The sequence below is a fragment of the Physella acuta genome, unplaced genomic scaffold (assembly GCF_028476545.2).
Source record: "Physella acuta isolate Inbredline_101_S28 unplaced genomic scaffold, ASM2847654v3 ptg000871l, whole genome shotgun sequence".
Taxonomy (NCBI): Eukaryota; Metazoa; Mollusca; class Gastropoda; family Physidae; genus Physella; species Physella acuta.
The window spans coordinates 218,574-231,247 of NW_026732388.1; the positions used below are offsets into that span (position 1 = coordinate 218,574).

General features: G+C 36.8%; 1 protein-coding gene across 3 annotated transcripts; it reads left to right on the top strand.

Moving 5' to 3' along the window:
• The first annotated feature begins 241 nt into the window (after window positions 1-241).
• On the top strand, window positions 242-11,760 carry LOC131952382 (cholesterol 25-hydroxylase-like protein 1, member 2). 3 transcript variants are annotated; one of them, XM_059315006.1, is made up of 7 exons: window positions 242-328; window positions 3,376-3,647; window positions 4,956-5,061; window positions 5,787-5,957; window positions 6,581-6,793; window positions 8,794-8,954; window positions 9,383-11,760. In XM_059315006.1, the coding sequence occupies exons 3-7, from the start codon at window positions 4,975-4,977 to the stop codon at window positions 9,654-9,656; spliced, it is 906 nt and encodes a 301-aa protein (XP_059170989.1). In that variant the 5' UTR covers window positions 242-328; window positions 3,376-3,647; window positions 4,956-4,974; the 3' UTR covers window positions 9,657-11,760. The 3 variants fall into 3 exon arrangements, with proteins under 3 accessions (XP_059170989.1, XP_059170990.1, XP_059170991.1); XM_059315007.1 differs by having other exon boundaries at window positions 4,959-5,061; XM_059315008.1 differs by lacking the exons at window positions 242-328; window positions 3,376-3,647 and adding an exon at window positions 4,644-4,719.
• The last annotated feature ends 914 nt before the right edge of the window (window positions 11,761-12,674 follow it).

Below are 12,674 nucleotides of genomic sequence, written 5' to 3' on the forward strand. Positions count from 1 at the left end.
ATCAATGTGTTATCCTAATGGAAGACCCAACCTGGCAATAATTTATGCAATGACGTAGGACAAGCCTAGGCCTAGCTTTTTATCCCAGTAGGCCTAGTGGGAAAGGAATGTTTGAACCAATGATTGATAAGGCAACCACATTGGCACCTGTTTTAGCATATTTAATTAAATTTCTAATAATTAACAAAAAATTAGTTGCTGCGATTATTTGTATTCAATGCTACGCTATAATATAGAAGGCTATTGGCCAATTTTCAATTTGTTTTCTGACATGATTTTTCTTAAAACCTTTGCATTTTCGTTTGGCTATTTGTAAACTGAAAATAATGTAAGCCTATTGATCGATTTTACATTACGTTTTCTCGATTTTAAATAATAAAAAGTCATTAAAAAACAAAAACAACGTTTTAATAACAAGCTATTATATAATTATGCATTAATAGGGAGAAAATAAATGTTTTTTTGAAATATATAATAATACACTGCTATTTAAATAACTGAAAAAAAAATCGTGGGTCACTATATCATCTATTAAATACCTTTAAGGCCTACTAACATTTTCTTTACAGTTATTTAAATAGTAGTGTTTTATTATAGGCTCGATATTTAAAGAAAATAATTTATTTTCTCCTATTCAGTGCATAATTATAAAACGCTTGTCATTAAAAGGTTTTTAATTAATGACTTTATTTTCATCTCTTTAATTTTTTATAGAGTTGCTTGACTAAAACAATTGCACTAAATGAACACGAAAAATGTGCGTGTATTGGTGCGGAAAATGGTAACTTATTAAGGAAACTTTAATAATTAATTCTTACAAAATAAATTAGGCATCCAATCTATATATATAATTCTCTCCTGGGAGACGCTAGAAAACAAGCTGTAAACGCGCTCCCTACCATCCCCACCCCTACATGGTCTTAGTGAGCTGTGGTTCACGCTATGTTTACCTTCGTGGAGTCGGGTTTAGTGACGGCTATTAGGGGCAGATAATTTAGTTTGAAACGATTTTAAACGTTGGAGGGGGGGGGGGGGGGAAGGAAGGGGGGGGGGGTTATGGTCCTTAACGAGCTACTTATAGTGTTTTAAAGAAATATTTTCAGTGTCAGCGTTGGTACTGTCGAATTCACAAATTATGAATTACTGAAAAGTAGAAAAAACAACAACTAAATAGCGGCGTATGTTATGCCGCGGGCCGGCTCGTTAAGTTATATTTGATGTCAGATTGCATTGTCGTATAGTATTAACGCACGTACCAAGTTTGAAACTAATCGGTCAGATAGAAGTGATCAAAATTTTGCGCGGCAGTTTCATCCACGAAAAAAGCACCACAGAGGAATCAAGTTATAAATAAAAGCTTGTAAAAAATATACTGTAGTGTTATAGATCTAAGCATCGGCTTGCGGAAGGGGGTGGGGTGGTTGGGGCGAAAGGTTCCCAGGCATCTAAAGTGATTAGAAAGGTTCCCCGGCATCTAAAGTGATTATACATACATTCATTATAATAAAGTTTAATATAATCGGTTCGAGGGGCATCCATACAGTAAATATGTCCAAACTCATTTTGGTGAACTTTAATAGCATTCGTAGATTGATTAAGCACATATTTATTTATTTATTGTTCATTTATCCTTTAGAATACTTAAATGACCATATTGGTTTTGTTTTTAAATATAGTGTATTCCATACACAATTTATGATCCATATTGCTTCGATGCATTGTTCGCTTCACAGTAAAATGTCCCCCACCCTTAAGTTCTACCCTACTGAGCGTCCGTGATTACATTTGAGAGCCATTTCTTTTGGATAATCATAGCCATTTATAGCGGAGAGATGCTTGGAAGAAACTCTGCAAGTACCTTAACCCGCATAAGTCTTACCCAAGCCCAACTTTCTGATCCCTACCAAGCTATGAAAGTTGACCTTTTGTTCGAAAATCGATGCTTAGTTATCGAAACTGTGCTATTTTTAAACTGTGCATAAATCAATAATTGATTTTATGAGTGCTTTGAAACGCTAAGTTAAAAATAAGCTATGCATGGAGACTAAAATAAACAGCACTCTCACAACGAAACGCGTGTTTACAATTTTTATCACTCATACATTTTTTATCCATATATGCCTACATGTGCGGTTATGATATTAATTAATGTTTAAAAACAATGGACTATTTGTCATAAAAGAAAAACAACGACGTCTACTAATCAAGTCAGCGCTGTTGGAAGTTAAATAAAATAAACCGGGAGTGATCTCCCCTAAACTTTCTCGCATATTCTTAAATAACACTACGGGGGATGACAACTCGGGATGTAGACCCGATTTTTAATCAATTTTTACTTTCTCGTATACATAGTATAGAGAAAGTGTTGTAAACATGCACAAAAATCACTTGAAATTTTGAGTTATCACCGTTTTACACCTCAGTCCTTCATCACATCCAGAGTATAGAGGACTTATTTTGATCGGGCAAAAATTATAAACCGAATATATCAAAATTTTGGCGTTGTATACGTAATCGAGTCTGAAAAACTGGGCTTTTCAATTCTGTCCGTATGCCTGTGTGTGTGTGTTTGTAATCACGATAACATGAGTACCGTAACAGCTAGATTGATGACATTTCATATGCAAGTATTATATTAAATTTGTAGTACAGTATCAACTTTTCAGTTTTTTTCCGATAACCGGAAGTGGAACTTATTCTACTTTGAAGATCAACCAGTCCAAAAGATTGTTTGTTATGCAAATCAAACCGTTGCAAGCCTTTGTCTACACTCAGACATAGAGACAAGAATGTCTAAAGGGTGTCACCCATATCCAGCGACCATTTTGGCACTTTTGAAACGATTCTGTCTGGACCCGAGTCAGAGGCGTAGCGACCCTTCCCGGCGCCCGGGGACATACTTTCAATTTGGCGCCCCCTTGGGAGCAAATTTTCGATTTGCACCCCACCCTCGAACTTTTCATTTGCACCCCCCCCCCCCCTCAAACTTTCGATTTGCACCCCCCCCCCCTCGAACTTTTCATTTGCACCCCCCCCCCTCAAACTTTCAATTATGCGCCCCCCTAAGGTCGGCGCCCGGGGACATATATCCCCCACGCCCCCCCCTCGCTACGCTACTGACCCGAGTGCATTTACTTGTGTTCATTAAAGATTAATACTATACTTTTATATACAAAATAAGTTCGATCTTTGATCACACCAGCATGCTGACCTTACTGTTGGCTATTTGTAAAACGATTGATGCAAATATGGTCATCACAGATTTTATAATGTTTAATGGCTTTTGACGTCCTATTCAGTTATTAAAAAATCTTTTGATTTAAAAAAAATCCAATCATCAAACCCTTAAAACCAATAACGCCTTTGCTATTTTAGAATGCATGCACCAAGACTTAATACGGTGTACATGATCAGCAACACCTCAGGATAAAATACCACGGACGTTTATTCTCTCACGTCTGCTGTGCTGGCCGAGTGCCTCATGGCGTACGTCTGATTGCGGGCTAAGGTTTGCTTGAAGATAAAGGAGCGGAAGTTGTATTACAGTGACATAACATACACACTAGTAGTCCATGGTCGGTGCTGACACAGGACGCCGGTGATAAGGAATATCGATACTAACCAAACACTACAGTTACACAACACGGGTAAGTCCGCAAAGTTCGCACAACTGGCGTCGGTCTGTACTATATGTATGTATGTATGTATATATATATATATGTACATACATATATATATATATATATATATATATATATATATATATATATATATATATATATATATATATATATATATATATACGCTACACATATATAGCATGTATGTATAGATAACATACACGCAAAAAATATAGAGATGTAGTCTATATAACTATATGCTGTATTGAATATATATATATATATATATATATATATATATATATATATATATATATATGTATATATATATATATATATCTGAGAATAGTTTATATGTGTATAGCCTATATTAAAGTTTAAAGTTCCCCCTCCAAACCTGACGATTTTTGGGGCAAGCGAAGTAGAGTTAACCTGTTTATTTGTCTTCGGCATATGAAGGGATAGTGTTGTCAGCACTATGCTCAGCTGGGTCAACTCAGGAACGGTGTACTTAGCCTATCATGTATGTATGTAAAGACTACATATCTGTCTTTATAAATGTAGTCAACACAATGTAGTCAACACACACACACACACACACACACACACACACACACACACACACACACACACACACACACACACACACACACACACACACACACACACACACACACACACACACACACACACACACACACACACACACACACACACACATATATATATATATATATATATATATATATATATATATATATATATATATATATATATATATATATATATATATATGCCAAACACATCCCATGTTCACACCCCGATGGTAAAACCAAGCCCCACTATTGTTGTAGTATTCACAACCAAGCCCCACCCTTTCCGTTAACTACATACAATGCTGACATTACAGATAAACCCTTCACTTATCAGTTAGGTAACCATTCACCCATATCACTGCTATGTCAGCGGTTATCGTCTCTCTGACACACACCACTCATTCGTATTGTCCAGTATTAAATCACATATGCACATCGCTCTAACTTCATCCCTATTTAATGAAGAAGGTCCTAACAGTCTCGATCACACGTCGAACAAATCGGTACTTTTCTGTTTGCTGTTTACATATAATGTACACTGGCTTCATATCTATGGACTGCCAAACGATGTTTAATATTTTTACGAAAACCGACGTTTTTTAACTTAATTTTTTTTTGGATCTATTCCTGCATATTATGCTATAATGTGAATAAAAGAGACGTGGAATAATTCCTATAACCAAAGCAATGTTTTTATTAATGTTTATAAAACAATATTTTCTGTCTTGTTATGTACTAGAAGATAACACAGTTAGACCATGGACACCCCAGCACTAGTCAACATATCTGGAGTCTCCAATAGATCTGAGACAACACAGTCACAAGATGATCGGCTTTTTCTACAAGTAAAGAAGTTTAAAATTTATAGAGTACATTTCATGTATCAACAGATTTAAAATAAAGAATTTTTTGTTTTTAATGGTTTTAAAAAAACTAGTTTGTTGTCAAAGAAATTTAACTCTAGACTACATTCTAAAGAAAATGCGAGTCCATCATCTTGAATGTCCATCCCACTGTATGTCCTTTTGTATGTCCTCTTGTATGTCCTCTTGTATGTCCATCCTCCTGTATGTCCTCTTATATGTCCTCTTGTATGTCCTCTTGTATGTCCTCTTGTATGTCCTCTTGTATGTCCTTTTGTAGGTCCTCTTGTATATCCTCTGGATGTCCATTCTCTTGCATATCCACCCTCTTGTATGTCCTCTTGTATGTCCATCCTCCTGTATCTCCTGTATGTCCTCTTATATGTCCTCTTGTATGTCCTCTTGTATGTCCTCTTGTATGTCCTCTTGTATGTCCTCTTATATGTCTTCTTGTATGTCCTCTTGTATGTCCTATTGTATGTCCATTCTGTTATATGTCCAACCTCTTGTATGTCCTCTTGTATGTCCTCTTGTATGTCCTATTGTATGTCCATTCTGTTATATGTCCAACCTCTTGTATGTCCTCTTGTATGTCCTCTTGTATGTCTTCTTGTATGTCCTCTTGTATGTCCATTCTGTTGTATGTCCAACCTCTTGTATGTCCTCTTTTATATCCATCCTCATGTAAGTATATTTTTCCCTTGTAGCCCTTTTGGGATCTCCGCCTAGGCTACGAGAGCTACATGGAGTCACCGCTGTTTCCCGTTTTTCTCTCCGTGATCTTCTACTTCAGCCTGTGTTTGCCCTTCATGTTGTGTGATATCTACTGCAAGAACCAGAGATGGTACAAGAAGTACAAGATTCAACCGGACAAAGAGGTCAGTGAGGGAGAAGTAATTTTATCTGGCCACTTCTCTATGGAATAACTTTATTTGGCCTCTTCTCAGTTTGTGGGAAAAATAATTTTATCTGGCCACTTCCCTATTTGTGGGATAATTTTAACTGGCCACTCCATATTCTGTGAAAGAAATATATTTATCTGGCCACTATTCTATTTGAGAATTAATTTTAACTGGCCACTCCATATTCTGTGACAGAAATAATTTTATCTGGCCACCTCCCATTCTGTGAATTTTATCTGGCCACTTCTCAGTTTGTGAAAGTAAACAAAAATTAACAAAGGTCGTGCGAGGAGAATGCCACTTGTCAGTGGAGAAATAAGACCTAGATGAATTATACAAATGCCATTCGGCAATAATATTAACAACACACTAATCACTGCCGATATGCCAGCATTTTGCGCACCCTATTGATATGAGCTAAAGTTATCTGCTATACATTACCCTAAGTTCCTTACAGTATATGGAAGTCAACCCTTATGATATATATTCCTTCTTGAGAAAGATTTTCTAGAGTCAAACAACTTAATTCAACGAATCAACGAATCATTTTAATTACACAAAATTAAAACAAACAAATGTGTGCATGGTGTATTCCACAGATAACAAAGGAGCAAATCTACGACACCTTGACCTTGACCTTCTGGAACCACATCCTGTTCATCATGCCAGCCGCCGTGGGTCAGTGGATCTGGACCCCTGCGACCCCCCTCCCCCACCTAGCCCCAACAGTCTTTGACTTCTGTTGGCACCAGTTGGCCGGGCTGTTTATATTTGACTTCCAGTACTATGTGTGGCACATGTCGCACCATAAGGTGAGCTGACGGTAGTTGGTACTACCCGAGACATACATAATTTATTTGCTTGACTCGCGCTTTTCGATTTCGAATTCGAAATCATTTTAGCATTCATCATCATGGACACACGGTTCAGATGATGCAGAGTTGGGTGGACTCAGTGTCGTCTTGGGTAGGCACAGCGCCGTCTTACAGATTCAAGCCCGTGATGCGAACTTGAGACTTTCAAGTTAACAGTCGGGATCTCTACTGTCCGACCACGCCGTCCCTCTCATTTTGGTATTGATACCATATAAACATTTTAATCTGTACTATTCCACAACACGAATTATAAACACAGTGGAATACTGAAGTCATTGAGATCTACTAGAATTCGATCAACAAAAACACGAAACAGAAACTTTGGTTAGACTTCGGTAAAGTTTTCAAACTAACTGTTCCCTACTACAAATTTAAATGTTGGTACACTCAGTCTTCTAAAGCCAAACATAAAACAATGTTTTCTAGCGTTCCATTTTTTTCATTAACATTCTAATATAATGTCTCAGTATGTTTTTCCCCCATTGAATATAATAACAAAAATATGCAGCAGATAAAAATTCTTAAAAAACACACACAAAACAAAAAACAAACAACTACAACATATGAAGGTAGAGGCTTCAAAAACGCAAGTACAACCCATTCTTCTTCCATTAAACGCTGAAACTGGTAGCTACGCCTCTGATTATATAGCAAAGTAATCATAACTTTATGTTTGTTGATAGACTAACACGCCTGTCAAAGTAATCAGAAGAACACACCCGAATCATCAACTGTAACGTGTTACATTTTAATTCCGAGTTCGAACCCTGGCCTTGACCTAGTTTCAACCAGACAATTCAACAAAAAACTCCCATCTCCTATCTGTTACGTAACTCACGACTCGACAAATGTTGACCGATGTAGTTCATCTGTATTGGTTATCGATTAGGGACCAGTGTATCGATAACACCGAGGTGAAGTCATCAGAGAGTATAATTATCTGGGTAGATAACAGGTATCTGTCGCGTCAAAATACAGCTCTGTAGGTTAACACTGATACCTGTAATTTGACCACAAAGTTTGCCGACCTGGTTTGATTTATTAAGAAAAACAATTTAAACACTGCTGATAAATCTATCGAATGGTAGATCGATTGACTGCTAACCAGAAAGTCTCGAGTTCGGATCCCGGGCTAGAGGGATCATTATGGCGCCTCTAGGTCCACCCAGCTCTGATGGGTACCTAACTCACGTTAGGGAATGTAAAGGCGGCTGGACATAATGCGTTAAAATGCGAGGTCACTGAAACCGGTGAACTCTACTTCACCAGCACCATGGAACGTACGGTTCGCAAGGGCACTTAACAAACAAAAAACCTTTTAATGGAAAATTATTGAAAAGTAACTTTACTATTACAATAATTTAATTCAAATGAAACTATACTATTACCATAAGTGAGTTCTAATTATTTTCAAATTGTGTATTTCGTCTTTAATTCTACTATTGTCAGAATTGTACTGGAATGTAACTTTACTAGTGCTAAAAAGTCAACTGTAACTTGTCACAATGTGATTGAGATATTAATTTTACTAATGCCAGAATGCTATTAATGTGTAACATTACTACACCCAGAATGTAATTAAGATGTAACTATAATACAGCCAGAATGTAATTAAGATGTAACTATAATACAGCCAGAATGTAATTAAGATGTAACTATAATACAGCCGGAATGTAATTAAGATGTAACTTTACTACAACCAGAATGTAATAGAATGATGTGATTTTACTACAACCAGAATTTAATTAGGATGTAACTTTACTATAGCCAGAATGTAATTAGGGTGTAACTTTACTACAGCCAGAATGTAATTTAGGGTGTAACTTTACTATAGCCAGAATGTAATTAAGATGTAACTTTACTATAGCCAGAATGTAATTAAGATGTAACTTTACTACAACCATAATGTAATTAGGGTGTAACTTTACCATTCCCAGATCCGCTTCCTGTACCGCCACATCCACGCCGTCCACCACCGCTACAACAGCCCGTTTGTCTGGGTCACTCAGTACCTGCACCCGTGGGAGCTGGTCACGGTCGGGTTCCTGACCACAACAAACACCTGGTTCTTCAACTCACACCCCTTGACCGTCTGGAGGTAACTCTTTTATGCACAACACAACTCTTCCCACAAAGTTTACAATAATTAAAATATAACCTTTTTCTAATCCATTTGAAGGAATTATGCCCGTAGCTAAAAAAATGTACCATACATCAAGCTTAGAAAATGAAATACATCTGATTAGCTGAACATTGCCTGTTTCATGTTAGTCTTATAGACCTAGGAATTTTTCAAATCTGAATAGGAAAAAAAAATATAAATACAGGGGAAGCAACCATGATTTACTTAACTTATAACTTTTTATGTGTCATCTCCCTTATTCTAAGCGAAAATACGATATGCATCATTTGGGATTGGCATTTCAGAAAGATCAGCAGTGACCCTTTATTTTTTAGCTACATAAAACACTATTAACCCTTTATTTTCTAACTACCCGAGAACACCATTAACCCTTTGTATTCCAGCTACATGATCATGAGCATCGTCGTGAGCGTGGAGGCCCACATCGGCTTCGACTTCCCTTTCCTCCTCCACAACCTTGACCCCACCGGCACCATCGGCGGCTCCCCCAAACACGACATGCACCACCAGAAACCGCTGACCAACTACCAGCCGTTCTTCAACCACTTCGACAAGCTGTTTGGTTCCTTCTGTCCGGCCATGAGCGCAGGGGGGAAGAAGAGCAAGGCATTGCAAGACTACGAGAGAAGGGCCAGGGACTGCAAGAAAAATTTGTAGTTCTGATATTATTTTTGTTTCGTTAAAAAAACTTGGCAGGGAAATGCGGAATCCATAATTTTTAAACGTGTAGAGAAATATTTACTTCAGCTTAGGTTAGGCTGAGATTAGTTTAAAGGTAGACTGTGCAATAATTAGGTCAAAAGGTGACGTATGCTTAGTAATGCACTAGTTACTAAATTTATATTTATACGAATATTCAATTAATTTTACTCCTGAATAAGAATCGTTGTATTAAAACCGCCATGAAAAAATATAGATCTACCCATTAATTTCAATATTTCAAATTTTTAAGACGGCATATTTTACTCCAAAAAAAAAAAAAAAAAAAAAAAAAAAAAACCAACTTTCACATAGTGGCGAGAAGAGAGAAGTTTATCCAGATTACAACCTACATATTATCTTTACACACTCTACCCATTGCCCTGCCAATCCTTTATGTACTTGTTGATAATAGTTGATCCGATCTTCCTTCGCCAATTCAATGCAAACTGTACTGAAAAAATTCCGCTGTGTGATGTCCTGATACTGGCTCTATGACGATTTGATCTCAGCTGATGGTGTAGTAGCCTACACACTTTTCATTAAGCAGTGTGTACTAATAATAGTGAAGATAATGATGATGCTTACAGTAAAATAAAAAAAAAACTGATTATGATAAAATTGAAATATAACCATAAAATATAAGATGGTACATTTAACCCAAATCTTCAAATATGTGAATTTTAGAACCTCCGAGACTGTTTTGCGAAAAGAAACCAGTTAAATATTTATAAATTTTTGTTAGTTGATCTCACATTAATTAGTTGACAAAAACAGACACTTCGGTCTAGTGATTTGCTACTAGAATTATGATTCTGGGATCAAATCCGAACGAGCCAATGCCAGACATTTTTATGTCAGCCACCTTCACTTGATTGAAAGTTTTAACAGATTTTAAAATTAAAAATAAATTAATTTCATATTGTTGTATATATCCATGACAAGTAACGCATGATTTGTTAGCTTTATGTGCCATAGTGTAATGTATATCTTCTTCTAATTCAGCACTACATATTTCAAAATGTAAATGATTTAGTGTTGAATTGAAGTCAAGTTATTTTACTTTTGTATTACTACAATTAAAAATCAGCAATGATAAAACACGTTTTTGATGATGTTCTGTAACCAGTCAAAACTAATTAAAAAAAAATTCTCATATTCATTTGTGCACCTTCGTACTAACACACTGTTCAATACAAATATTCGTCACGTGATATTTTAGTACCACCTACAAGTAATTGTGTAACACCCTAGACGTGGCTCCTCTCGCTAGCCTAACAACAGCAGAGGTTTGTAAGCACCCGTTTAAATCATCATCAACTTTTTCCCGTTCGTGCCCAAGACACATGGGACAGACGAAGTAGAGTTTTTCAGTGACCTCGGCTAATGACGGAATAGTGTCCGTGTGGTCAGCACTATAACCAGCCGCCTTAACTTTCCCTAACGTGAGTTAGGTCCCTATCAGAGCTGGGTTGACTCAAGGACGTTCTACAGCTAGGCCACGCATCCGACATCAGTTTAAATAGTTTCACAAAATGATTGTTTTATTTTGTGTGTGTGTGTGTGTGCAATGCTAACAGTTTAATGACATAGCTCTGTATAGCTGCAGCTATTGATGAATTGGTGGGCATGCATTCACATATTTAATAAAAGTTGCTTAAGTTAACAACAACAGCAACATCAACAGCAGCAAAAAAACAATAATACGTTAAAAATCGCTGCTCAAGTATATAGCATAAGGTAGTGAATAAAATTAGTGGGCAGCTAATTAGTTCTGGATTCACTTTTTAAAAATCTATTGGGTTTTTTTAACATTTAGTTTAGCTTGTCATTTTATACCGACTGGTGAGATCACAATTTGTGTACACCTTCGTACACAGTCGTACTAATGTCCATTGTACTTCTATTGGACTTCTGTAGACCCCTACTTGTATTTTTAAAAATGTTAAACAATGCTGCGGGAAATCTTTAATGATGAATGCAGGAAAGATGTTATTTTACTGATTTTTTAAAAACTTGAGTTTAATGTTTAGTAAAAAAATATATTTTGTTTGTTTAAATACATTTATTGTTATAGAATTTATTTAATTACTAAAACATCATTTCCTTTTGTTTTTGCTTTTTGTTTATTACATTTTTGTTTGCTCGTTTTCTTTATTTATTTTATGAGAATGCAATATAATCGCGCCAAGTGCAAATATTGTGAATTCTCTCCCCTGACAATGATAAATTGAAGCGGTGCATTGTAGTCTGGCTATGCTCAGTGAGATTTTCTCAAGATCCAGGTTTTAGATTCGACGTGGAGAAAGGGTTGATCGTAGAATTAGTGACACAATAAGAAATTAACCTCATCTTCAACTTAGAAGAAACAATTTTAATTTGACCGGTAAGTGTATTCAAGGCGTGCTGGGTAGAAAACAATTTACACGGGTAGTCCAGTTTTAGATAAAAAAAAAAATAGTTCCTTGCTGTGTGATGTGCAAATAAACACACAGCCATAACTACAACATACTTCGTTACATATATTAAAGTACACTGGGACAGACCCTGGCCCTGGTTATAGAATGTTACAGACCCCCACCACCATAGAATGCAACAGACCCCCACCATAGCATGTTACAGACCCCACCACCATAGAATGTAACAGACCCCCCCACCATAGAATGTAACAGACCCCCACCATAGCATGTTACAGACCCCCACCACCATAGAATGTAACAGACCCCCCACCATAGAATGTAACAGACCCCCACCATAGCATGTTACAGACCCCCCACCATAGAATGTAACAGACCCCTCACCATAGAATGTTACAGACCCCCCCCACCATAGAATGTAACAGACCCCCACCATAGCATGTTACAGACCCCCACCAACATAGAATGTAACAGACCCCCCCACCATAGAATCCAACATACCCCCACCATATAATGTAACAGACCCCCCCCCCCACCATAGAATGTAACAGACCCCCAC